Consider the following 27,876-nt stretch of genomic DNA (forward strand, 5'->3'; position numbering starts at 1 on the left):
TTTAAAAACACAAGATATAAAGTATGAATAGTTTATCTGTATAGGACATTGAGCATTTCTGGTGTGCTTATCCGCTTAAAGTTTAAATTACCAGCAGAATTTGTTATACTTTGGGGTGCAGATTAACAACTGTTGATTCTCCACAAAAATGTTAGAGTGTAGTGGGTTGGATGATTACCTCGGTTGGTCGAATGAAGTGTTTTGGAAAATAAAATCATAATGAAATTAGCATGTTATGATTAGCTTCTCCATAAACCAAGATTTGACACAGCACCGCAGAGGTTTTCATTATTTAAGAAAACAAGCACTTAACAAAGCCTTGAATTTACTCTGCGTTGCTATCAAGAAAAGCAAACTTCAAGAGCCAACATTCAAGCATTTTCTGCACCTTAAGATTCAAGATAAGGTTCTTCCCCGCCCTTCCCACAGTGAGGCGGCTCCATCCTGATGAGATCAGATTAAGTAAGGTTATTCTCAAGGCTAAACCAAACCCAATCAAGGTACATATATTAGATCACTTTTGAATGATAAATCTAATTTTCAAACTCCTGCTGAAGGGTTTGGTTGGTGAACTGCCTTATTTGTTTTTCAACTGAGCATCAGAAAACCATAGAAAATTGTGATTACATTATATTCAAAACTACTTATTCTGTACAAATACAGATCAGTTTTCAACGAAAAGTACTAAAACTGACCACTTACTTCCCTCAGTGAAAATAAAATAAAAATACAAGTATCTTGTTTTCCACGCAGACTTCAGGGTATTAGAGCACTGAGTATTTTCATTAGTTATCCAAACTACCTTTTTTCTCTATGCAAAGGTATTTTCCTATTAGGAGTAGTGGTCACTCAGGAATCAAAATGAGTGTTAGATTTTAAACTCAAATCTAGAAACCACTTTCAATTCCTAGTCCTCTTCTCCCATACAAAACCTCAAAGATGTAAGTACCACATAACATTAGAATCAAAGGCCATAAAAACCAAAAAACCAACCCACCACACCAGCAGAATCTGAGCCCCAAGGTTAAACTAAAGAGAAAAAACAAAAAACAAAACCATTCACAGCACACTGTACATAAAATTTATTTGTTTGCCTCATACATTAAAAAATCGGAATAGTGCAATTATCTACAAATAATTTCAATCTTCTCATTCGCGAGTTGCAAAGTTTAAAGAGAAACTTTAAATTGCTTTGGGTTTACGTTTTTAAAGACACACTCACATTTACTAAGAGAGCACATCAGAAACCAGATCTAAAATGTTAAGGCATAAACTTTAATTATCAGGTCTACTTCTTCTGCCCCTCTAATGCCAGTTCTGCCGATCGCTCACACCACTCCAACCTACAGCTAAAGAATGAAGTAAAACAGGTACACACTAAATTTGGCATTTAACTGCTGAAAGAAGTGTTAGAATTTTTTAGGGTGAAAAAGTTATCTGTATCAATTATCTTACACAATTCCACTCCTTCCTTCAAGAAAAGGAATCCAATGGCTTAGCTCTTTCCCAACCTTTAAAATGCATCGCGGTCCACCCCACTCCCCTCAATTCCTTCTAGGAAAATGTGAAACTAACGGTTTCCGTGGTGGCCGCGCCGGCCGGGCGCCGAGGCTTCGCGGGCTGTCCCCAGGCAGCGCCCCGGAAAACAAAGGGGATTCCCAGCCATTGTCCTCCGCGGCGCTGAGCATCACCAGCACTAGCAAGGCAGTAGCTTGCGCAGTTATCTCCACAGCGGGCAATGTCACAACCCGACCAACAGCACAAACTACTACCTCAGCCAGGGCCATGGTGTCGGGGAGGCACGGGACCACGCGGAGGGCAGCAAAGCGGCTCTGGCGCTCCTCCGTCCTTCCTCGCCGCCGACGTCGGCCCGCCGCCCCTTCTTTTCCTTTGCCTACCCCCCGGCGCCGCGCCCGGAGACCCCGCCCAGCACCCAGCGGCTCGGCTACTCCCAGCGCGCCCCGAGAGCTACGGGGATGAGGCGCGGCGCCGGCGCCCGGGTGTTACAGCCGGCGTTCTGTACGTCAGCCACCGCTCTGAAGAGAGAAAGGCGGCGGTGTCCTGCGGAGAGAGCCGCTCCCTCCACTGCCCGAGGGGAGCGCGTCGCCTCAGCCGCTCCAAAGCAGGAAATGGGCGGCAAAAGCGCAGTCAGACACCAACTGGTTCTGGACTGCCCCCGAGAGGCAGCGAGCAGCGCTCCCGCGCTTCGCCCGCTAGAAGCTGCCGCCACGTCCCGAGCTGCGCCGCTCGCGCCCCTCCCTGCTCCGAGCCCCCGGTGGGGGCTGGGCTGCGGCCGAGTCCGGTACCCGGGCCCCCACCCGCGCTGCGCTATCGAATCCCCGCCGGCCCGCTCTCGGCGCCGATAATCGCCAGCGGGCATCCCGCAGAGGCTGCCGCCGGCTCCGCCAAACAGCAGCCAAGGCATAGCCGGGAAGTCCCCAGGCCACCCGTTCCCCAGCACCCTTTGGGGAATTCCCGTTCAGCTCTACAGGAGGCGAAAACGGAACAAACGAAAACCCCTTAACAGTGAAACCGGGCCCGGCGATGGCCCGGGTGGCGACAGCGACGACTCGACGCGTGCGGACACAAGACCCGTCTCGCGCTCCGCTGCTCCTGTGCGTCCGGACGAACCTTAGAGATCACTTAAGGAGGCTCGCGCGCTACTCCTCACCACGTGACCGCCCCGCCAGGCCGCCCCCCGCGCCGCCATCTTACATCCGGGACAGAGGCGGCGTCCCCTTTCCCTGCCTTGGCAGGCGTCAGCGTGCCACCAGAAATCAGCCCTGAAAGAGGGGACCCCGATTCCACGTCACCAGAGTGCTGAGGCAGCGGGCGATGCCCTCCATCGGCTCAGCGGGGGAGAGTGGAGTCCCAAACTTTTTTCGGCCTTTGCCCGCAAAGAAGATGGCGGCGCACATCGCCGCCTAAGCGGACACGTTGTACCCTGGCCGTGGTTTGAAGTTTCCGGCACCTCCTTTCCCAACCAGCGAGGACACAACCATACGAGCCCCACCCACGCGGGGTGGCTGCCGTGCTACATTCCGCAGAAAACAGGCGGGAAAGCTGCGGCACAGCGCGCTTTAAACGCAAGCTTTTGGGACTTCTGGTTTTGGCTTTTTCTTTTTAAGCCAAGTTAGGGAGAAGGCTGACTGCCATGGAGCCACTTCTGCTTTTGGTCCAGACGACTTACGGGATTTTGTTTTTCCTCCCATTTAGAGATTTTTTGTAGGAAGTTAACAAATTATTTTAAAGAAGTAGTTAGGGCTTGTCAGATAAAATACAGGACGCCCAGTTAAATTGGAATTTCAAATAACCAGTGTTTTGGCATATGTGTGTTACATATATTTTTAAAATTGTTTATCTGATATTCCAATTTAACTGCACATTCTCAATTTTTAATGACTGTATCTGGCAACCCTATCAGCCTTTACCCCTGAAAATCCAGACTGCTTATGACAAAAGTAAGGAATGGAGGGAAACGAAAAGCATGTTTACCTACAACTTAGAATTGTCTTTGCCCAGACTTTGATCCTTCATGGAGGCCAGAGGGCCGTGGTCTAGAACAAAATTTGGCAGCAACTCATAAAGATATCCTTGTATAATTCCCTTTCTGGCAAAGTAAGATTTTTTTTTTTTCTTAAGCTATCACGATGTAATTTTGGACAACAGATCCTCTTGGCCAAGAGTTTAATTGCAAATTAAAAATTAAATAACTGGCTTTTTGTTTCTATTCTACATGGTATAGGCGATGGGACCCAAACAATTTCTTGAAGTAGAAGTTTTCAAGTTGAAAATCAGCCTGCCTGACATATTTCATAACAACATTTTTAGGTGCATATTCAGAAACTATTTCCAATTAAGAATATTTGTGTAAACATAATACATTTGCAGTTAAATGCGTTACTTGACAAAGCATAAACTCACCTATCAATCACTAAGCATAAACTCAAAGCAAAAACTCAATCAAAGCGTAAACTCACCTATCAATCACTTACCAGAAAGTCTGTAGGAACTTCACACCATCCTTCCTTGATAAGCAAAGATTGGACTGCCATGGGAATCAACCCTCACTGCTCATTGACTGCGCAGTGGATCAGATTATTCTGTACCAAAGCAAATGTCCTTTGCCGTAATGGCACAGATTTTTAAATGGCCACTAAACACCTGTTTGGTCTATGGTATACAGATTTGTTACAGCAGTAGTTTCCAACTAAATTTAGTCATTATACTACTTTATCACTTACATTCCTTTCCATAATGTTTTTAACAGTGCTAACACCAATATACTCATCATCCACATATAATGTACTGTTACCACCAACTTTTTCTCGCCCCTCCCCGCATATCAGGAATCTTAAGTATCCTTTCTGAATATGACCACCGTTAATCAATTCTTTATCATCACCTCATAGCAAGAAAATTGCAACAGGTTTCTAGCTTAGCTTTCCATACTGTATATATCCTATCCTGCTTATGATTGCAAGTTTATCTTCCTTGGTTTTATAATTTATTCTTAAATCACTCCAGACCCCTGCCATCTCAAATCTAAACTACTCTCCTTGGCTTTCAAGGAATTTTATGAAGGGACCCAATCCTTCACAACCAACCTTGTTTCACACAATACACCAAAATGCACTGTTTTCTATTTCACAGATATGCCTTGCTCACATTATCTTGCCTGAAATCCCTCCGTATATCCTTTGAACTCATCCAAAATCTAGGTAGCCATCAAGACTAACTTTAATTTCTATCTTAACCACTGAGCTTTTTCATTTCTTTAAAAAACTTCCTTCTGACTACTAACAGCACTATTAACCTGAACCACAGAAGACTAGGCTAAGGTTCCTATTTTATGATTTCATTTTAATCTGTACTTGTCTTTTACTGTACTTTACATACTTGTTAAAAGGTCTGTATTCCCTATAAAACTGAAAACTCCATGAGGACAGAGACTAACCCAATGCCTAACGCAAAAACAGGGTCTAAACAGTTGTTAGTGATACACCAATATTTAATTGTATAGTCTTGTATCCAGTATTATTTTATATATGCGGTTTCCTTGACTAGCTGTAATAAGCACTTGAGAGCGCTCCAAATAGCTTCTGTCATACAGCAAGGACACAGTTATTAGCACACAGTAGATTCTTAACATTCAGTGGTTGTCTGGTGAAAGGCAAAAAATTGGTCCCTATTGTGGGAAGACATGGATTTTCTGGCCATTCTTGAATGATGTGTGCCAAATGTGTTTTACTTCCCTAACTACCTAGTGGTGATGATGTTCCAGGCACAGCGCTTTAGAACACACTACATTTTAAATTCTGTTAAATACCACGATTAACTCTATTTCACAGAGGAGGACACCAAAACAGGTTAATTAACTTGCCCAAGGTCACACATTTAGTAAAATAACAGAGTTGGGGATTTGCATCTAAGAAGCTTGGCCCCAGACTCTGGGCTCTTAACCACAATGCTGTTATTTATAACATAACTTCTTAAAACACACAACATATGTTTTAAATAGATAAAATGTTTTAAACCTGGACCAATAATAAAAACCCAATGCAACTTTCAAGGTCATCGTTAAGACAAATCTTTTTTTCACAGTATTTTTAGTTCTTTGTTATGTTCAAGTATATTTGTCCCAGTGCCCATCATAGAAATAGTAATTGCCTCGAGTGTTTTTAGTTTATTTTATAAGTCTTGGATTTTAATGGACTGTAAAACATGAAACTATTGTGCTGTAGTAGAAAGAACTGCTTTTGAAAAAGCAAGACATAGTGATCCAACTGGACTTTAGGTATGTGACTCTAGGCAGCTCACTTCAACCCCCTAATCCTTGACTCTTCTGTAAAATGAAAATAACTTCTTTGCAAGGCTACTTTGAGGATTAAAGGGAATAATATAGGCAAAGCCTTGGCCTGCACATACTAGGTACTCCAGAAATGGTGGTTAAAATTACGCATCAGAAAAATTATTTTAACTATATCTGACTGCAGTACACACTGAGTAATGTACAAATTCTTGTTTTATACTTTCATTACATAACAAAAAAAGGAATTTTAATGCAAATTATTTTCTTTGAGAGGTAGAGAGATAGTCTGGCATTGATATGGACAGGCAGTTTCAAAACAGCTTCACCAAATTAAAAAAAAATGCTCATAAGATTAAGATAATCTAATCTACATCTGGATTACATTTTTACTTGACCTAGCATTTTTACTTAAAGTTCCAAATCTTTCTTTCTAAACTATTGAGAGACACTTCGTGTCTTTTGTTTATTATTTTTTCATTTTATATATTAATGGTTTTAATAAAGCTCTCTAGAACATTTCCGCTTTACTCTATACTTTTTTTTTCCCAAAGTGATCATCCTAAACACGTGACTCACTACTCGTAAAGTCTTTAAACAGAGTAAGTGATGTAGGGTGTCAATAATGTTTCAGACTTAACGGGGATGAGAAAGCAAACACAAAGTATATTCAAGAAATGAATCACTGGTCAGATCCAAAGGTAAATTATCAAAGTGGTTATGATTTTAAGTTATAAAGAAATACTAGTGTTGCTGGAACATAATTAAAAACCTGGAATCATGCTTAATGTTAGCTGTAAAGCAAATAATCTATACAATCACAGTTATAACTATATAGCTTTCATGAAAAATCTATCCTAGACTACAAAGAAAATTTGGGTTTGAGGCCAATACAATTTCATGATTATAATACATAACTGATACATCTCAACAACATAAAAATTGTAAGGAGAAAGAGTAACAACAGTGGTATTACTTTCAAGAATTGTGTTGGGAACTAAAAAAGAATTTCACAAAATTAGATAAATATATCCAGTCTGACATAAACACCATATGGTAGCTGCCTTAAGAGACAGGAGTTGTATGTTATGTGTTAAATTATGACACAGAGGTAGTAGTAAGAGATGGAAAGCAAATGAAATTTGCACAGTTGGGTCTGAAGCCTAATATTTTATTTTTCTAGATAAAAATAAAATTGCAATATAGGTATGGAGTATTTTTCTCCATGTAATAAAACATCATAGAAGGAAGCAGTTGTTAATATATTGCAATGATTTTCCAAATAATGGCATGGTTTAGCAGATCTTCCCTGGCTGCACTGTTTATTGAATTTTAGTTTAAAATAAAACTTAGTGTAACTACATTCGCAGCAACTGAAAATGGTCTGAAAATTTAATTTTTTCATACTTGAGGTGATAGAATCAATACCATAGTATAATTAGGAAGGTTTCAATTGACCTCTGGGTGACCTCTGGGTGAACCAATCACACAGACACCAAATACACTCCAGAAAGACTCAGATATGAGAACTATAAGATTGCGGGTCTTCCATCAAAGACTGCTTTGCAACAGAAAAATGAAAATAGTTGAAATACATGGGCAATATGCTGCCTCAAATCATTCTTGTAAGTAGGCAGTATCAATATAAATCAATATTAAGATGGGATAAATCTAAAAGTTTAAACATCTGCCTCAAAAAAACAAATATCTCCCCCACCCCCCAAAATCATAAAAAACCAAAACCCTAATTAAAAACATTTTTTTGAACTAGAGATAGGATCTTGCTATGTTGTCTAGGCTAGTCTCAAACTCCTGGCCTCAAGTGATACTCCCACCTTGGCTTCCCAAAGTGCTGGGATTACAGGTGTGGGCCACCACGCCAGCCAAAACCCTCATTTAAACAGGTTTTAAATACTTTACTTTGAGAAAATATATATAATCTCTCTACCCACATAACAGAAAAGACATGATTATTCCAAATTTAGGTGCTGAATCCATCATATTTATAGCAATCCCATTTTGTGAGCATCTTGGCTGCTGAATCCCGTGTATTCATAAAGACAGTAGGAGTTATAGTCACAATTTTTTTTTTTATTTTTAGTTTTTTATGGCACTTCCAGTTTTTGGAACATATTACTTTAACTTGTTCAGCTATTTCAAGATGGCAGGGGAACTTTACCTTGGCAAAAACGCAACAGTGGCCAAAGTGGAAAGTATTTCTAGAATCTCATTTAATAGAAAGGCAATGAGCAGTGGTTCTACCACTAACAGCTCCACTTCTTATGAACAAGGAATAGGCACAATTAGAGAAAGAGCTGAAAGAGAAGAGGCAGAGAATGAAAGAGGAATTAAAAGAGAAAAATCAGGGGAAAATATAAGAAAGATGGTAACATAAACATAAAATTTAACAAGGATAAAAACATAAAAGAGAGAAGGGGAGGGAAGAAAGTGATGTCCAAGAAAAAGGAAGAAAAATGGTCAAAGATCTCTCTTACGATATAGTAATAAATTTATCAATCAACTTGAATTACCCTAATGTCATTAAAATCAACTCCACACTCAAATTATGCATTTTTTCCTCTAAAGAATTAGTAACTCATTGATCATCATCTCTGTTTAGAAATAAGGAAACCGCTTTGAAAAGTCAACATGCCTAGAGTTAAATAAGAAGTAGCGTCTCTGTCCATCATTGCCTCAGAATTAGTCGAGATGACCAAGAATATTCATATAGAACTTGCCACATGTTCTTTTAAATAGCCAACACTGTTAAGAGCATTAGAAAGTATTGGATTTGTAAGACATTTAACTTCCTCTGAAATGGTCTGTATATAAATCAAGATACAAAGACATTATCTCTCTTTCTGAATCTATAAACACTTTTCAAATGAAAGCACTATTCTACTTTCCAGAGATACAAAAACTTTAATTCAAGTGATCATGAAGTATTAAAGACTTTTCCCACTTTATATAAATTGGTAAAATACTATGTGGCATGAACTCCCATTCTTCTCATGAATGATAATTTTTTTAAAATAAAAATTCCCTCTAATAATGTAGATAAATACAACCCAGGAACACTAAGCATAGTAAAATGTGATACTTTATACAAGATTAGCTTATCTGCCAAAATGCCAAACCTAAGTGGAAATCTAAGGAACATACCTGGCTGCTGGCAATGCTTTCAGAGATCATTTTTGTCTACATCTGTGGTAGTTTTCTCTGAAAAACTGTAATCCACAATATTCTAAGCCTGCACACTAACCCATTCCAAGGGTGGCACAGTTAGGGACTCCTGCAAATGTTCTGCCTTGGCTAGACAGACTTCACCTACAGCAGTCTCTTGAAAACTTGGTTGCCCATCTGAATTATTCTGTATTTGGGGAGAAAATATTAGTCATTATAAAATAACTACACTGCCCTTCATTGACACAAATGTAATAATGACCACCTCAATAAAGAATATACTTTTGAGTTGTTTTCTAACACTGTTCCATAACTTATGCTAATTCATCCTTAACTGTTTCTCAACTGATCCTTTGGCCCAATGGTTACCTGGGACTAGTGGTACCAAATTGCGACAATAAAACAAAATGCTCTTTAAAATTATACTGAGAAAGGACAAATAATCTAGTTGTTACTGGCCTGCTGTAGAAATCATTTAATTGAATATTATTCTCCAGAATAAAATATCTACACTAAATTGTTCATCTCTTTCTTCTGATGATACATACAAATTTAAGGAATATAGCAAGAGTTGAATCGATAACCATATAATGGAAAAAACAAGAAACAAGAGAGATGTTAGCTGTTAAGTGAATAAAATTAAAAATGAAAGCAAGTGAAAAGTGGTTCTAAGCCAGACTTTTATGCCTTTTGTTTGTTTTGGAACCTAAAAGGCTCCTAATAAATGTTACAAATGTATACAATAAAATTAACAAAACCTTAACACTAGTTATAAAGAAATACTAAAGACATTACAAAATGATGTATTTTTTTTTCTCTTGGCAGTGGTGGTAGCATAGGAAACTAAGAAGTAATCTATGCAAGTTAACAATTAGTTTATTTCCTTTATAATGGACAAAATGGCCAGAAAAAGACTTTATTAATCATACAATTGGTGGCATATGTCTGTTGTCCAGCAATATGAATAAAACAGGCACTGGCAGTGACAGCAAGTGACGATGTGAGGCTTAAAACTCATGGTATTGGCTGGGCGCAGTGGCTCACGCCTGTAATGTCAGCACTTTGGGAGGCCAAGGCGGGCACATCACCTGAGGTCAGGAGTTCAAGACCATAATGGCCAAAATGGTGAAACCCCATCTCTACTAAAAATATTTAAAAAATTAGCCTGGCATGGTGGCATGTCTGTAATCCCAGCTACTTGGAAGTCTGAAGCAGGAAATTGCTTGAACCCGGGAAGCAGAGGTTGCAGTGAGCCAAGATCGTGCCACTGCATTGCAGCCTGGGTGACAGAGCGAGACTCCATCTCAAATGAAAAAAAAAAAAAAACTCATAGTATTTCTAGTAAGTATGACAAAGGACATTTTTACTACTGCTTAAAGGGCTGGTTATAGACTCAATTGTGCCATAAAATGATCTTATCTTTGAGAGCTTCCTTTTTGAATCTCCTAGCATCGAATAATTTCACACACCCCAGTTCTTCTAGTCACTGGAGAACCCAATTCATACTAACAAGACAAGGGCAATGTGTTCCATGCCAGCAATCAATTACTGTAGTGACTCTTGGAGGGTGACAGGAAATATTCTGGAGGAAAAGCCTGTCCAATTATACTACCAAGGGGGCCACCCACTTGCTTCACACTAAGACTGGCATTTATTACCTTATTATATGATATTAAAACATTCACTATGTTTATGTTTTGAACTGTAGGGCATGGTCCTGATAAAGCAAGCTTCGGTTCATATAAATGTATATTGCATACACTTGACTCATATTTAACTATTTAATTATCCTAATTGCAACTGCTCTTTTATTTCTCAAGAATAGACCATTTTCCTTTGAATAAATGCATAGCAATATTTTTAACATGTTACTGAATCGGTACACTACCCTTGGGTTATTCTGTTTCAATGCTTTATCAGTGATTATGTGGATTTTTCTAATCCTCAATTTAACATACCCAAATATAGAAAATAAGTACATAGCTCGATTTTTTACAACTTTAAGGAAAATGCTGAAAGCAGAACTTATGAAATGCCATATTTTACCTTAATTTTAGGTGAAATAATAAAATAGAAATTCAGTAATTCATGTAAATAAAAAATATCCCCTCAAAGACCTTACTACATTTTACAGATAATGCAAATTAAATAATTACACAATTGCAATAGCCTCAAAACTGTATCTCAATCATGACTCAATTATAATATCTTTTTGCAGTTTTATGATTATTCTGGAGAAGCTGAAATTTATAAATTCTATTAAGATCAAAGACCTTCCAATACACTAAAATAATACCGAGACCATTATGATTTCTTATGAATAATCATTGTTTTAAACATCTTTGTGTCTTCACATAAATTATGAAAATTTAACTCAGAAGAAAAATACTATAATCCATAATCCATTAAATAAAAAATACAGTGAGCTAGGTCAAAGTCAGTATTTTAAGAAATAATTAAGGTATTGTACTCAAGAGCACTTTTCTTTTTCACTAGGATAGGAAAGTGAAACATAATTAGCATTTTACTCCATGACAGCAAGTTCACTGCACTTCTAAATGCTTTACTATCTCCAAAAATACACTTTTCATTGTTTTATAATACACACATATTTTATACTTGTGAGTTAACATAGGTATTTTTCTTGAGAAGACATTACAAAATGAAGCACTGATATGAACAAAACCTCACAGGCAAGATTTTAGAAAATCTGAAATCATCTTGCCTGGGTCATAATTCAAAGACAGTGACAAATGTTAGGGGAAACAAAATCAGTAGAAATATAAAATATGAAAAGTCTTTAAAATCCAGACAGCCAATATAAAAAACAGACAGACTTCAGTGAAAGCTTGGAGAGCTGTTTAAAGAAATGAGGTATGATGAAGTCATAGTGCTACAATATGTATCAATGTATTAAGAACCTATATTTCAAAGCTCCAAAATCAGCAAATCATAAACTATTTGCTGCTGTGTTCACGTGACCTTACTGGTCATATGTTTAATGGTCACTAATAATACATTTAAAATAAGCATGAAGCTAACTGCATGATCATACGGTGAGCTTATCCGCCACATATGAAGGCAAATTATAAGTAAAAATGTAAGCAAACAATTTTGTATTAATAATAGAGCTTTAAGCATTTAACATTATCAATACTTTTAAAATTTAAATAAATGCACTATTTTATACAGAACTGTACCATTTATTATACACACAAGTATATCAGTTCCCTTTGTTAACAAAGGCTGGTTATAGATAATATGGAATGTTACAGTACCATCTTGCATAAAATTCTAGTACGATTTTGTACTTGAAAAAGGGTGCAAAAACACCAGACTAATAAATCTGACTGAATTGAAATATCTTTTCTTTCTTTTTAAAAAGTACATCATTAACACATACACCACAAACTGTACATAAGCTCACTTTAAATCACCAACTGGAGATATGGTAGCATGTATACTGTAGTGTTAATTATCCCTCCCATCAGTTTAATTTATTAAAGCCTTACACTGCTGTTCATTCAGGAGCCTTTGTTGATGTGCAAGCCTGTAATATGAATTACTGAACTCAGGTAAGTAGAATTTAAAGGAGGCCAACAACAGCTGCCAAGAATTATTTGCAGTAAGAAATGTCCTTCTCACAGAAGACTCAATTAGGAGCAAACATTTTTTAGAATATCTTCCTGCTTTCAAATATATTGTAGCCGGTCAAGATTCTCCATTTTGAACTCTGGATGCTGGTGGTTGCATGAAATCCTTAAAAGGAACTAGTGCCTCTTTAAGTGCAGAACAGACTTCTGAAGAAGAACAGGTGATGCATTCTACTAAAGTTGGGTATAAGGCAATTACTTGTGCCCAGGTATTTCCATCAACTGTAATGCAAAAGTATAAAACCTCAAAAGGGTGGAATTAAATAGCAGAGATTATTCAATTAACATGAACACAATCCTTTAAACCGAATGTGAAGAAAAAACTCTGAAACATGAAGATTCTACAAGCTTGTATCTTTTTATCTTTTTAATTTTTCAAAGATTTCCTGCTATATTTAATAAGGTATGGGAAAAAACATATGCTCAGTGTGCAGTCATCAGTAACAATAAATTTGATAAAGTACATTTTAAATGGTATTTCAATTTGTGAAGGCTCTGAAAGCTAACAAAGCAATTCAGAACAATCCAAACCTTTGTCATTTTTAATATAATTGCGAGAGGATGTAGTGTACATTTCAAGAATTAGAAAATAACTTTTTCAGTTGTCTGCTAAAAGTAGAAATCTTTTGAAATACAAAATATGTTTAATGATTTTCCCAGTAATATCCTTGATATTCCTTTTAATTACAAACTGTCACAAACAGATCCATTCTTGTCTTGTACTGTTTGCTAATCTTTAATGTATATCATTAGCTGTAGACTTGAGTGGGGAGGAACCATGTCTGGCTTCTTCACCACTATCATGAACAAATAGTACAGCTAAATGCTATTGCTACTGAAAGGACAAAAGTGTTATATCCCAATTAGTTATATTTTCCTATAAGTATTGTGCATAATGTTGGGCACCCAATATGCAAGATTTTTTTTAGACTTTTAGATATTTTTAAAATTTTGTGAAACAAGTCTCAAATCTAAGAGGCATTATAGTATTAAAGAAAAATAAATACTATGTGTAGAGAGCTTTGATTCTGTTTTTCACTACAATTTACTGGGTGTCAATTGCCTAAAATTCTTTCTGAAATAAGGCAATGATGGGTGTCCCTGGTCAAGTCATTTAATTTCTCTTTTTCTTACTTCTTCCACTGTAAAATAAAGAAATGTGTTTCTCAAACTAGTGTTCCTCAATTTAATTCTTAGGAAAAAGCTCATGATAAAGTAGTTTGGCAGATGTTTCATATCTCTCACCTTTTGGAGACTAATTCTTCATATCAATTTATTAAGGGCTTGTAGTAAAAGAACAAATTTACCTTTAACCCAGTGTTCCCTTAATTATGGATTTTTTTTTCCATCCAATACCTACTGACATCAAACATCATCACTGTTCATGCCTTAGTACATATCTTGGAAAAATGCTATACTGTTAATTTAACCTTTTTTTCCCAAACAGGGGCTTCCTCAGGGTGGGTGTGGTAAGAAGAAATGGGGAATAGGGCTGATGGGTATTGCTGAGGGTGAGGAGTCAGGCTGGAGCTGTTCTGCTTTTCTCTGTTTTAATATGTTGGGAATTCACATCACATTTCATTTGTAAAAAGAATTTTGCTGCTTAACAGAATACAAAAGTCAAAAAGCCACTGTCTAAGAAGTTTTAAAAATTCTGCTTCAGTTGTCTCCTGTGAAACTTTACACTAATCATTTAACAAAAGATTAGATAGATTGAAACCTGTCTAGGTTGTCCCAGATGGAGAGTCAATTGACCAAATTAACCCTCGGTTTATTACGGTAAAACACAAAAGTATGTTATGATGACATCTTAAACTCAAAGGAAGCAACTCAAATTTCTTAAGTTAAAATATGTTTTAGGCTGGCGTGGTGGCTCACGCCTGTAATTCCAGCACTTTGGGAGGCCAAGGCAGGTGGATCATCTGAGGTCAGGCCTGGCCAACACGGTGAAACCCCATCTCTACTAAAAATATAAAAATTAGCCAGACGCGGTGGTCCCAGCTACTCGGGAGGCTGAGGCTGGAGAATCGTTTAAACCTGGGAGGCGGAGGTTTCAGTGAGCTGAGATAGCACCACTGCACTCCAGCCTGGGCAACAGAACAAGACTCTGTCTAAATATTCATTTGTGTACAAAATTCATTGTGTACAAATATTCATTTGTGTACAAAACCGGGATGGGGGAGTATTAGAATATGTACTTTGTATTCAGATAATAAACTTCTGGAGGGATCCACAAACTAATAAAAATGGTTGTCTGTGGTAAAGTAAGAACTGGGCAGATAGAGAATAAGGAAAAGATCATATTAAAACTTTTCCCTGTATATCATTTTACAGTTTTGGATTTTTGGACCATGTATATGTATACTACCTATTTAAAATTTTAAATAAAGATCAAGTCAAATGATGAAAACAAAATCTTGGCTGGGGGGCGGTTGTTCATGCCTGCAATCCCAGCACTTTCGGAGGCCAAGGTGGGCAGACGCTTGAGCTCAGGAGTATGAGACCAGCCTGGCCAACATGGCAAGACCCTATCTCTACTGAAAATACAAAACAATTAGCAGAGTGTGGTGGCACGTGTCTGCAGTCCCAGCTACTTGGGAGGCTAAGACCGGAGGATCGCTTGAGCCCAGGAGGTCAAAGCCGCAATAAGCACAGATCACACCACTGCACACCAGCCTGGGCGACAGAGCGAGAGCCTGTCTCAAAAAAGACAAAAACCAAAAAATCTCCCAAACAAAAATAAGTCTAACAAATGCATCTTCTCTCACTAAAAAGCCCCAAAACAAATAATGAAGTCATTCTTTTTCTTAATAAAGCTTACCACAGCTTTCTAAAATGTTATATCATCTTATATGTTTACATTCAATTTAAATTTTCACTTCATAGACCCAGAGACATAATTCAAACTCCATTCAACAATTTTTTAACATTCATTTAACAGTTAGATCATCTATTACTACACTGCCTTATACATATAACCTATTGGCTTTGTAAAAAAGAGTTACTGAGTTTTTGCTTCCTTTTCTCCCTTTATACACATTCTGGTTCTTTTTTTTTTTTAAAAAAAAAAAGATGGGGTCTGACTACATTGTCCAGGATGGTCTCAGACTCCTAGGCTCAAGCAATCCTCCCACCTCAGGCTCCCAAAGTGTTGGGATTACAGGTGTGAGCCACTGTGCCAGCCCAGAACACCTTTTGAAGAAAACCCAAATCTGAACTCTAATGGGATAAATTCAGGACATTGCCCCAGGCTTTTTCTTAGAAATTCCATCCATCCCTTTGGGTTGAATAAAGACAAGTGTACTGCCTCTTAAGATTTGGTATAATACCCTTTCTAGGCCAAAGTACCAATGGGTGAATTTTAACAAAAGAAAAATATGTATTTACTCCATTTATATAATAGTTGACAGGAACAAATATCCTACAACTCATTCATTAGTAATTTACTAGGAATCTACTTTTTTCTTGGATATTAAAAGTAATGCTCCTTAAGGTGCCAATCTGCTACAAAATAAGAAGCTTGTGCCAGAATGTAAACCAACACACAGTTTTCTTCTTTACCAATGTCTTCTTGTATAAAAAAAAGTCAGCTGAACCAAGCAGTGTGTTTAGTGACACATCTGATTTATATTCTGATGCCAGCTCACTATCTTGTCCCAGACCAGTAACAAAACTGTTGAAGCCAATCAATGGCTGGTCCAACAAACCATACTTTGAACAGCAATGTTGTAGAGGATTCAAAATAGAACAAAACATGGTCTGAAAAGCCCCTCAAAAATCTTAACAATGTAAAGGGAGATGAGTCATGTACATGCATAATTGTAATACAAATAGAGTGCTTCGAGACAAGTACACATAAAAAAGCTTTGCATTCAATGAAAAGAAAAATTATTTACCTTTAAGAGATTAAAAATAAGGTTTAAAAGTAGGGTGGTATTCCAAATAGGTTGATACAAGCTGGACAATGGAATAAACAAAAGGTTGAAAAAATTTGGGAAGATTGAGAATTTTAGTTTAGTGGAGAGTAGGGGAAATGAAATCTATTGTGGGAAATAAAGTATGACTAGAATGGAGTCAGACTGCAGTATTCTTTGCAATTTGGTAAGAAATGGTAAATGAAAAATATTTTTTTGCTTTGAGAGGATGAGGAAATAAATGATCAAAGCTCTACTATAGAAAAATCATTTCCGGCTATCATGTAAAGAATGGACTGGACAGGAATGAACAACAGAAAGGGCAAACAAAGGAGAAAGAATGGTAAAAATGATTCAAAGTTATTTATACAGTTTGTATCTGCAAAGTAAATCAGTGCAAATAGAAGATAAAGCCCTTTTCCACCTGTCCCCAAATAAGTCAATTATCTTCTACATTAAAAATATATGAAATATGGATTGTTCTTGCAATAACCTGACTTCAGAACAATATAGTAAAAAAAAAAAAGTAAGGTAGACTGCTTTATAAAAAATGAAAACATCAAAAATTAATTTTACTTAATTGACATCCTAATGGACTTGATGCTTTGTTGTCATGAGAACTGGAGAAAAGAAGTCTAATGACTGTTATGTTCCTATAATTCAGTTAAATTAGCAGACAAAAGTCCATCACAAATAGAACATAAATGTTACGAATTTAGAATAACTGAGTTTCTAAGCACTTACCATTCTCAGGCTGAGTTTTCTTAAGTGAATCAATAAGAGTACTGACTGCTTTTAAAACAAATATAATTTCTGTTACTTGTTGCCTGAAAAAGAGATAGGAAATCATTTCCATTAAGATTTTAAAGTTGCCAGGTATGTTTGTTTTTTAAACTAAGTTTGTACAAATAGATGAACTTTTGAAAAATACTGAACACAATACAATGCAAGGTTAATGTTAGTTTTAAATTCATATAAAAGTAAAAATCATTTTATTTATATGTACTTCAGTGTGCAAATCAAATTTGTAGTTATTCTTGCCATGACTTATCAATTAATAAAGAGGTGGGGCAATCTACTCCTGAAAAATTAAATTTATTTGTAAGATATTTCACATAACTACTTAAAATTAAAACGTTTTATTTTTATTTATTGATTTTTTGAGACAGGATCTTGCTCTGTCACTTAGACTGGAGTGCAATGGTGAGATCACAGCTCACTGCAGCCTTGACTTGCGCTCAAGTGATCCTCCCACTTAGCCTCCCGAGTAGCTGGGACTACAGGGGCATGCCGCATTGTCTGGCTAATTTTTTTTTTTTTTTTTTTTTTAAGTAGAAACAAGGTCTTGCTTGCTATGCTGCCCATGCTGGTCTCGAACTCCTGGGCTCAAGTGATCCCCCTGCCAAGTGATCCTCCTGCCTCGGCCTCCTAAAGTGCTGGGATTACAGGCATGAGCCACTGTGCCCTGCCCTTAAAACATTTTATAATACGTGCTTTTAAAACTTCTCTACAAGTTTTTTTTTTTTTTTTTAAACTAATTAGTACTAAAAGAGATTTGCCAAAGCTTAAATGGAAACAAAGACTACTATTACCACATGGCATATATTCTACCATGCTGTTGAAAGTATATTCAAAATTACAATGGTACTTATTTAACTTTCTAATAATACAAACAAGAAACATTCTGGAAATCAATCCTAAGGTAGCACTATTTGGAGACATTAGCAATGAAGAATGAACTTGGAGTAAAGAGTCAACAAGAGTAGCTTGATTCCCTTCTTTCTCCTCATAAAAACAAAGCTCTTCTGGTCTCTGGTCCGCCCTCATCCCTCCCCATTCTTGGTGTGCATTTGTGTTATTCTGCAGATAAGACTTTCTAATACCATGTCAGGATACTATTTCAAGACTTCCTATTGTAAGCATTGAAGTATTTTATTGTGTTGCAATGTAGCTTTTTAGAAAACAATTAAATGATACTGCAACAAACACAGAATGATACAATATAACTTCAAAGGACAATTATAAATAAGGCTCAATTTAAAGGTAGTTAAAAAGTAAACACTTAGAACATTAAAAAATAAGGTGAAAGTTTTCTTCTGAAATCAAATAATATTTTATAATATATAAATATGTTCTAACAATATTCCACTCAAAACAACTTTATTACCACATTTCCAAGTATACTTCAGAAATCAATTTTCAATCATGCCCATAACCAAATTACTAACATCTGTCTTTGGAGTGTTTTTGTGTATAAATTTGAGTATAAGGAGTTATAATTTAAGTTCTAGAAATTCAAAATACACTGGATCCTAAAAGAAGAAATACAAATAGCTAATATGCATTGGTGATTAAAAAATGAAAGCAAAGTACCACATGACTATTTTTCATTCATCAAATTAGAAAAAGATAAATGATAAACTGGCAAATAATTTAAAAATGCTAAAAATTGAGGAAAGGGATATTCACACATTCCTGGGAGAATGTAAATTGGTATAAATCTCTGTTGGGAAATTTGGTTAATGCATATCAAAAGCTATAAAATGTCTGTGTCTTTTGACAGGTCAATTCCAACTTCAGAAATTTATTATAAGTAAATTAAAATGTGCACAAAGATTTAACGCTGGTGATTTGCCTCTCCAGTCCTACCTTACGAGACGGGAACAATGATTTTTGTCTTTCCTGACTTTGATAACTTTGTTTTCCCATGTTATTTTCTGTTTGTTTCATTAGTTATGCCTTAAACTCTAATTTCCACATTATAAAAGTACTTGCAAACCTAACCCTAATTTATGACTGTATCCTTTGTTGAATTCTGGTCTGTACTCCAACTCTGATTAGCCTTGGCTGATCAGAAAAGCCTAGTGCACCTTCCACTGACACAGGCTGAACAGATGAGAAATAAATCAGTTTAGGTCCATGGGCTTAATTAAGCAGATTGGATGAAAAGAAGACCTAAGATCAGGCTAGCTGACACAGAGAGAAACCTGCAAATGACTGTAAAACAAACTAGGATATTCCTAAAATATGATTTATGATTTTCACTTTAGATAAATAATATCATGTGCTCACAGAGATCCACAAGTACTTATCCTGAAATCTCTGGAAGAAGATATATTTTGGAATTCAGTTTATTTTTTTTTAATTCAAAAAGGTAATTTGGTACCTATGTATCATATGTTACATAATCTCCATGAGGGATCTAAAAAAGCACCCCGTAACAAAACATGTTAATATATCTGCAGGAAAACCTGTGAATATTTACACCATATGGGATAAATAAGATTATAAACAAGTTCAGCTTAGTTCAGATCACTTACAAAAACACTTGCTTTTCAGAGTTTTCCTTGTTATCAACAATTAGTACAACAATACATTTATTTCTTTAATAAAATGAAATATATACCTTGGAAGAGGGCATTTACCACTTAATCTTTCATCCTCTATATAGCGATGTAGCACATCTTGGGACCTCTTTAAAAGCACTGAGAGTGCCATTCGTGAGATGTAGCCTTCTTGAGGTGTTGTGACTTTATTACTAAAGGAAAACTGGAGTAATGTTTCAAAACACATTTTAGAAAATTCCTCTCTCAAACGAATATCAATCTCTGCTTCTGTAAAATAAACAAATTTTGATGGTTAGTAGAAGTTAAATCAATGAGCTTTAATGATAACAATGCTTAGCAAACTAGGAATAGAGAGAAATTCCTCAATCTGGTGAAAGGCACCTAGAACAACCTATAGCTAATAGCATACATATAGTGAAATTGTGGGGTTTTTTTTTTTTTGTTTTGTTTTGTTGTGTGTGTGTGTGTGTGTGTGTGTGTGTGTATGTAGAGAGAAACAAATTCCCCCTCACAAGATCAAAAACAAGGCAAGATCCTCATCACTTCTATTCAACATATTTCTTGATTTGGTCTTTCTATACCATAAAACAGCACTGTAAAATATACTTCACAATAGTTTTTCATGTGGTCAAACTTGCAGTAATCTCTTTTTCTCTCTTTTTCCCTCTCCTAGCAACTTCTTTCCTGGAACGTGACCTCTGCTCCAGTCCGGCAGTTGCTCTCTAGACACGCTGTTCTGTTATATCCTGAAACTAGTCTTTGCCATCACCCTGGAAATTGTTTCCATTCTCTCTTGAGTTAGATCCCACTTCCAAGATCTCCTTTTTTTTTTTTTTTTGTTGAGACAGAGTCTCATCTTGTTGCCCAGGCAGGAGTGCAGTGGTGTAATCTCGGCTCACCGCAACCTCTGCCTCCTGGGTTCAAGCAATTCTCCTGCCTCAGCCTCCTGAATAGCTGGGACTACAGGCACGTGCCACCACACCCAGCTAATTTTTTGTATTTTTAGTAGAGACAGTGTTTCACTGTGTTAGCCAGGATGGTCTCGATTTCCTGACCTCGTGATCTGCCCGCCTTGGCCTCCCAAAGTGTTGAGATTACAGGCGTGAGCCATGGCACCCAGCCTCATGCCTTATTTTTCCTTGGTTTACTACTTTGCTTTTACAGAGCATATTTTGAAGTAGCTTCCTAAGAAACAATCAATGAGAAGTAAAACTTTTGAGCGCATGTACCTCCGAAAATGTCATATATTATGGTACTCAAAAATGTACCCTGCAGCATCAGCATTACCAGAGAACTTGTTAGAAATGTAAATTCACATGCCGCCCAGTCTTACTGAATCAGAAATTCAGGGGGTACAACTCAGCAATTGCTTGTCCTCTGGTTGATTATGATGCATGCTGAAATTGGAGAATTACTGTTTGACACTCATACTTGGCCAACAGTATGAGTTTTAACATGGAGCTTCCATGTTAAAAGTCCTTTCCATTTACAACGCTAAAACCACTGCTTCAATGTCTTTTAGCATCCAATACTGCGTCTGAGAATTCCACTGTCTGTTTTTTGTTTTTTTTTTGTTTTGTTTTGTTTTTTTGAGACAGGGTCTTCACTCTGTCACCCAGGCTGGGGTGCAGTGGCGTGATCTCAGCTTACCGCAACCTCCACCTCCCAGGTTCAAATGATCCTCCCACCTCAGACTCCCGAGTAGCTGGGATTACAGGCACGCACCACCACACCTGGCTAATTTTTGTATTTTTAGTAGAGACAGGCTTTCACTGTGTTGGCCAGGATAGTCTCGAACTCTTGACTTCAAGTGATCCACCCATCTCGGCCTCCCAAAGTGCTGGGATTACAGGCATGAGCCACTGTGCCTGGCCTCCAATGTCTTTTATACTGAACTTTTTTTTTTTCTTTCTGAAATCTTTTAGGGTCTTCTCTTTATCCCAGGTATTCCGATATTTCATAATGGCATGCCTGATTTGGGTCTTTTTTCTTTCACTGTTTTTGATACTGACTATTTTTAATCTGGAAGTTTTGTTCTTCAGTTCTTCAGTTTATTTCTTTGATAATTCCTTCTCCTAGATTTTCTTTGTTCTCTCTTTGTCAGATGTTAGGCTCCCTGGATTCATTTTACTTCTCCTTTCTACCTTTCACCGAACTTCACATCTTTAGTTTCTATGAGTTCTTTCTTGTCTTGTTTTTTTGTTTTTGAGACAGAGTGTCTAGTCTGTCACCTAGGCTGGAGTGCAGTGGTGTGATCACAGCTCATTGCAGCCTTGTTCTCCTGGGCTCAGGTGATCCTCCCACCTCAGCCTCCCAAGTAACTGGGACTACAGTCATAAACTACCTCACCCGGCTAACATTTGTATTTTTTGTAGAGATGGGGTTTTGCCATGTTGCCCAGGCTTGTCTCAAACTCCTGGGCTCAAGTGATCCTCCTGCCTCGGCCTCCCAAATGCTGGGAATACAGGCCTGAGCCACCGTGCCCAGCCTTCTTTTCTTTTTCTACTGCTCCTTTTATATAGCATTTTTTAAATTGTTCTTTTATCTCTTTGATCATCCTAACTGGTTTTATGTTTTCAGTGACTCTGCATTTTATCTGTTTCCTTCCAATTTCTTTTACTCCCTCTTCATTTGTTTTGGTCTTTCTCTTTTGTGTTAGAGAATTTCCTCAAATGTCTGTGAGCTCTGACTATCAGATCATACTTAAAAGCAAAAGGCCAATCATCACTGGAACCTCTGTGTTTACAGGTTGGCCTTGTTTAGCAAATAAAAGTTTTGTATGTATATGTTTAAGGAAAACTCCAAGTTTGTTTTTTTTTTAATGAAAACTATAAACTTTATTTTTCAACATAAGCTCAATCAAGTTCGAGACACTTTTGTAAGTGATGATACCAGCCATTTAGTTTATCTGTAAAAAACTGAGGTCCTGGGAATTTAACCATGTCAATGCTGTCTTTTTTACATTACTGACTGAAGAAAAAGGCTGTCCTTCAATGGTATTTTAAGATCCGAAACAAAAAGAAAACAAAAGGAGCCAAATTACAACTGTAAAGTGGAGGCCTAATGATTTCCCGTTGAAACTCTTACAAAATTGCCCTTGTCTGATGAGAGGAATGAGCAGGAGCATTGTTGTGGTGGTAAAGGACTCTCACGTGAAGCTTCCCAGGTGTTGGAAAACTCCAAGTTAATGCTGAGAAGACATGTGTCATATGGCAAAGTCACTGAAAGAATGTCCATGCACCTTTCTTGTCTTGGTAAATTTAATACTATACATAGCAAGATATATTATCAGAAAACTGCCAGTAAAAGTATACTTGGTAACTCAATAGCCCTTATTTAACCTTGGACATTTATACCTAATTGTGAATATTGTTCTTAATGTGTATTTTATTAAAAGTTAAATATTTTTCACATACTCTTAATAATAAAAAGTTGGCTACATTAAGATAAGCGGGCTTTAAAATTTTCCCCGAGATTCTCATGTTTGCTAAACCCACACTTTACCAGGCCAGTTTTAAAAACTGTTTGGGCTAGAAAAAAGAACTAGTATGTGAAGTGAGCAGTATGAGAGACATCTAGTGGTCAAACTGTACACATAAATGCTCTTTAAAATGCTCAGCACAAAATAGGAGAAGCTAGTTAAGGCTCTAGTAAATTCTGAGGATTAAGGATCTGCATGGCACAAATTTACAGCTTCTTTTTTCTTTTTTGTTTTTGAGACAGTCTCGCTCTGTCGCCCAGGCTGGAGTGCAGTAGTGTGATCCTGGCTCACTGCAACCTCCGCTTCCCGGATCAAGCAATTTTCCTGCCTCAGCCTCCTGTGTAGCTGGGATAACAGACACATGCCATCACACCTGGCTAATTATTTTTAGTGGAGACAGGGTTTCACCGTGTTGGCCAGGCTGGTCTTGAACTCCTGACCTTAAGTGATCTGCCCGTCTCGGCCTCCCAAAGTGTAGTTTTTAAATCATATATACATATATATGAGACAAGAGTCTTGCTCTGTTGCCCAGAGTGCACTCTAAAATGCAGTGGTACAATCATAACTCTGTCACCTCGGCCTCCTGGGCTCAAGCCATCCCACTTCAGCCACCTGAGTATCTAGGACTACAGGCATGTGTCACCATGCCCAGCTAATTTTAAAATCTTTTGTAGAGACAGAGGCAGTCTCACTATGCTACCCACGCTGGTCTCAAATTCCTGGCCTCAAGCGATCCTCCCACCTTGGGATCCCACCTAGCGATCCCAGAACACTAGGATTATGGGCATGAATCACTGCACCTGGCTGATGCCACAGTTTAAGACTTGAGCTCAGGTTTACAAAAAGAGAATTAATAACAAACAGTAATTTATATATCAGTTCCCAATTAAGGCAGCATGATATAATGAAAAGAAGCATGTAGTTCTTTTTAAGCATGAATTTGGCCTCTAGCCCTAAGATTGTGAGCAATTTTTTCAACCTTTCTAAATCAATTTTCTTTCCTGTAATATGGTCTTACCTATCCTCACAGAAATGTTGTGAGAAATAATATAACATTCTAGCATAGTATCTTGTACATAGTTGGCACTGAGTAAATGTTAATTCCCTTAAAAAATGCTGAGGCATCTTATTTTTTTAAATGAACTCTGTAATTTATAGTCCTGAGAAGATGGTATTAATATCTCCATTTTAAAGATTACAAAACTGAGACTCAAAAGTTAATTGACTGCTAAGTGGCAGAATATACATTCATATTTTTATATTCCTTTCCAATCTATGACTTCACAAAACTGGTAACTTCTGTCAGCCTGCAGTGACATCCATGGATTCCATAAAGTGCTTTGCAATTTAATTCTTCACAGTTTGCAGTTATGATATTTAAAAAATTTAGTTCAGTGTTTCTGATATATGATCAGAAACACAGTATTTCACAGAATAGAAACATGGAATAAAAACATTCTATTCCACAGAATAGTCATGTCATAACATTTCTCCTCATAAAGCTTAGTTCTATATTACAATCCTAAAAATCACCTTACCATTCTCCAGTTTACATTACCAAAATCATAGGATTAAACATTTCTACTGACAGTTTCTTCAAAAGTACTTCAATACTTTTTAATACTTAAAAAAATTAACATACCTGTAAATGAAGATGACTGAGAATGTATTGAGCCCTTGTTAAGCATTGTCATTATTTGACCAACAAATTCCTTAGGAATAAAATTGGCATAAGGTAGTATCTCATTGCTGATAAGTTGAACTACCTAAAACAAAAGGGGCAAACGCAAATGTATTGTTTTCTTTGAAAGAGACTAAAATAATTTCTAGAGTAAAATTCAAATTTTACTTTAAATGAAAATCAGTTAAAGAACTCTCCTTTAAAGAAGTACACAAACATTTTAATGTTAACATACAGAATGACTACTAATCTGTTTCTCTCATCTGTCCTAGTAACTTTAATACAAAATAGTCAGTACCATAACTGTTTACTATGACAACCATTTGGACAAATGTTGATCTTCAGCATGATAACTGCAAATAGGGCTCTAGAGAAAAATAGCATATGAAATTTACCCATGTTAGAATTAAAATATTCAAAATAGGATTAATAATAACATTTAAATCACTTTTTATAACCAAAAACTATCAGCTGTAAGAGAAATTAAAGTTATATTCATTTTTGTCAAATAGTTTATCTCTAACATGTAGTATGTTATTTTGCCCTTTAAAGTCCACAAGAGCTTTAATACAGTAATGGCACGAAAGGCAATAGTTTGTTTCCATATGATAATGCCTATGCATTTTAAATGTATATTTTATTTATTTATTTATTTTGAAATGGAGTCTTGCTCTGTCACCCAGGCTGCAGTGCAGTGGCGTGATCTCGGCTCACTGCAAGCTCCGCCTCCCGGGCTCACGCCATTCTCCTGCCTCAGCCTCCCAAGTAGCTGGGACTACAGGGGCCCACCACCACGCCCAGCTAATTTTTTTTGTATTTTTTTTTTTTTTTTAGTAGAGACGGGGTTTCACCATGTTAACCAGGATGGTCTCAATCTCCTGACCTCATGATCCGCCTGCCTCCACCTCCCAAAGTGCTGAGATTACAGGTGTGAGCCACCACGCCCGGCCAAATGTATATTTTAAAGTAATGTAATTGATTTTATTTACGTAAAATTTCCTCTATCCCACTTAAAGGAAAAAAACCACCAAAACCCTACCATCAACAAAAAAATCCACAACCACAAGAACTGCTTATTTAAATTCCATTTATAATCCTCAAAATATATTTCTTATTTTTTTACTTTTTTTTTTTACTTTTTTTTAGAGAAGGGTCTTGCTCTGTTGCCCAGGCTGAAGCACAGTGGTACAGCTGTAGCTCACTGCAGCCTCCAACTCCTGAGCTCAAGTGATCCTCTCACTTCAGTCTCCCGAGTAACTAGGACTACAGGTGTGAACCACCATGCCCAATTAACTTAAAAAACTTTTTTTTTTTGTAGAGATGGTGTCTTGCTATGTTGCCTAGGCTGGTCTCAAACTCTTGGTCTCAAGCAATCCTCCTGCCTCAGCCTCTCAAAGCACTAGGATTACAAGTACGAGTCACAGTTCCCAGCCTCAAAATATATTCTTTAAAAAACACTATTTGCTTTAAGAATTCCATAGGCTGTATATACAGCTGATTAAAAATTGAAAAATTCAAGCAACTTTCTGATTAATTTGAACCAGAAACATCTGGTATGTCAAACTGCAGAGTAAGCTCTCAAATATATGCCTCCTGACTGATGGATTTATTTCATTGAATAAACTCTTTTTAAACTTATTAAATGAACACAACTAAGTATTGGGACAACACGCACAAAGCACAAGACTGTAACAAATCTGAGGAAGTCACTTTTAAAATGCCAGTCCTTTAAACATCAACGTTTAACCTGTAAGAGTTTTAATGCTTTCAGTTTTAATCTTAACCTATTACTTTATTCTTTCAGCAACTGTATAGTTCAAACATTTTTACTATTTGGTTTCAAAAATGGTCACAGGAAAACATTTTAAATAGCCTCCTTACCTCGACATCAATATTTTCATTTCTTTGAAACTCTTGAATAGAGAGATTATCTGGAGGTATGCTAAAAAAAAAAAAAAACACTTGATTTTTAAAGATAAAATATTCCCTGCAAATACAAACAAAATAGAAAAACAGTATTCAAATGTCAAAAAATTATGTCTTCCAACCCAGGTTGGGGCATTATTATTTATTTAAAAGAGTAATGTTGTAAATTAAAGTCATTAGTTTAAATGACTAAGCTAATTACAAACATGATACTCTAACTACAAAAACACTAGGTCCAATCTTGAACTAAATAAAATCTGTAGAACTAAACTTCTTTCGATATTATGAATGAAAAAACAACGAAAGGTAAAGAGCTATCATCTGCAGCAGAGCAAAAGTTACCATTGTGGTATTACCTGAATTCACTTATATTGGTGGTTATTTAAGACAGCCTTAGTTCAGCTGCTGAATTATTCACTCAGAGACAGTCCATTAATCATTAATTTGTAATAAATACAATGGATTAAAGATCTTTACAATAAAGAGGGAAAATCTGTAAAGAAGAAGACTGATGCAGATTTTCTAAAGCAGAAAATTGTTCCAACAAGAACAAAGAAAATCAATAGTTCCGAGAGAACCAAGGTGGATTCCAGACTCTGTGGCTCATAAGAGTGAACAGTAAAATGGACATAAAGTTAAAAAACAGCAAGATACTATTTAAAAACAGTTGAGGATAGGATAGTAATAACTGTTAGAATAATGACAGCTAAAAAGTTAGACAGCCACAGTACTATGAGCTTTATTTGTATTAATCTCCCATAGCAATTCCATGTAGTAATTATTATATAATCAAGAGAAGAGGGAACTGAAACTTAGAATGCCTACTAATATGCCCAAGAACACACTTTAAGTAAATGATGAGGCCACAATCTCAACCTAGAT

General features: G+C 36.8%; 2 protein-coding genes, 1 long non-coding RNA gene and 1 other non-coding gene across 8 annotated transcripts in view; 1 reads left to right on the forward strand and 3 right to left on the reverse strand.

Annotated features, from left to right (window-relative positions):
* Window positions 1-1,058: 1,058 nt before the first annotated feature.
* On the reverse strand, window positions 1,059-1,997 carry LOC129525866 (uncharacterized). The gene has a single exon (XR_008670396.2). It is a non-coding gene; the product is annotated as an uncharacterized lncRNA (long non-coding RNA).
* MIRLET7I (microRNA let-7i) lies at window positions 1,689-1,796 on the reverse strand. Its single transcript, NR_106296.1, has one exon. It is a non-coding gene; the product is annotated as a microRNA let-7i (primary transcript).
* On the forward strand, window positions 1,833-3,718 carry LOC101131637 (putative uncharacterized protein encoded by LINC01465). The gene is given in 2 exon segments (XM_004065440.5): window positions 1,833-2,324; window positions 2,327-3,718. Coding segments are annotated over 2 exon segments (546 nt in total). The 5' UTR covers window positions 1,833-1,976; the 3' UTR covers window positions 2,525-3,718.
* Window positions 3,719-8,711: 4,993 nt separating this feature from the next.
* The window catches only part of MON2 (MON2 homolog, regulator of endosome-to-Golgi trafficking), a 130,272-nt gene continuing 111,107 nt past the window's right edge, over window positions 8,712-27,876 (reverse strand). For all 5 annotated transcript variants that reach the window (XM_004053489.5, XM_004053488.5, XM_031000799.3 and 2 more), the window contains 5 exons: window positions 26,950-27,010; window positions 25,030-25,153; window positions 19,966-20,173; window positions 17,304-17,386; window positions 8,712-12,867 (listed from right to left, as the gene is read on the reverse strand). In XM_004053489.5, coding sequence (XP_004053537.1) covers window positions 12,704-12,867; window positions 17,304-17,386; window positions 19,966-20,173; window positions 25,030-25,153; window positions 26,950-27,010 — 640 coding nt within the window. In that variant the 3' untranslated portion in view covers window positions 8,712-12,703. The remainder of the gene's footprint in view (window positions 12,868-17,303; window positions 17,387-19,965; window positions 20,174-25,029; window positions 25,154-26,949; window positions 27,011-27,876) is intronic.

The sequence above is a fragment of the Gorilla gorilla genome, chromosome 10, assembly GCF_029281585.2.
Source record: "Gorilla gorilla gorilla isolate KB3781 chromosome 10, NHGRI_mGorGor1-v2.1_pri, whole genome shotgun sequence".
NCBI classification, from domain to species: domain Eukaryota; kingdom Metazoa; phylum Chordata; class Mammalia; order Primates; family Hominidae; genus Gorilla; species Gorilla gorilla.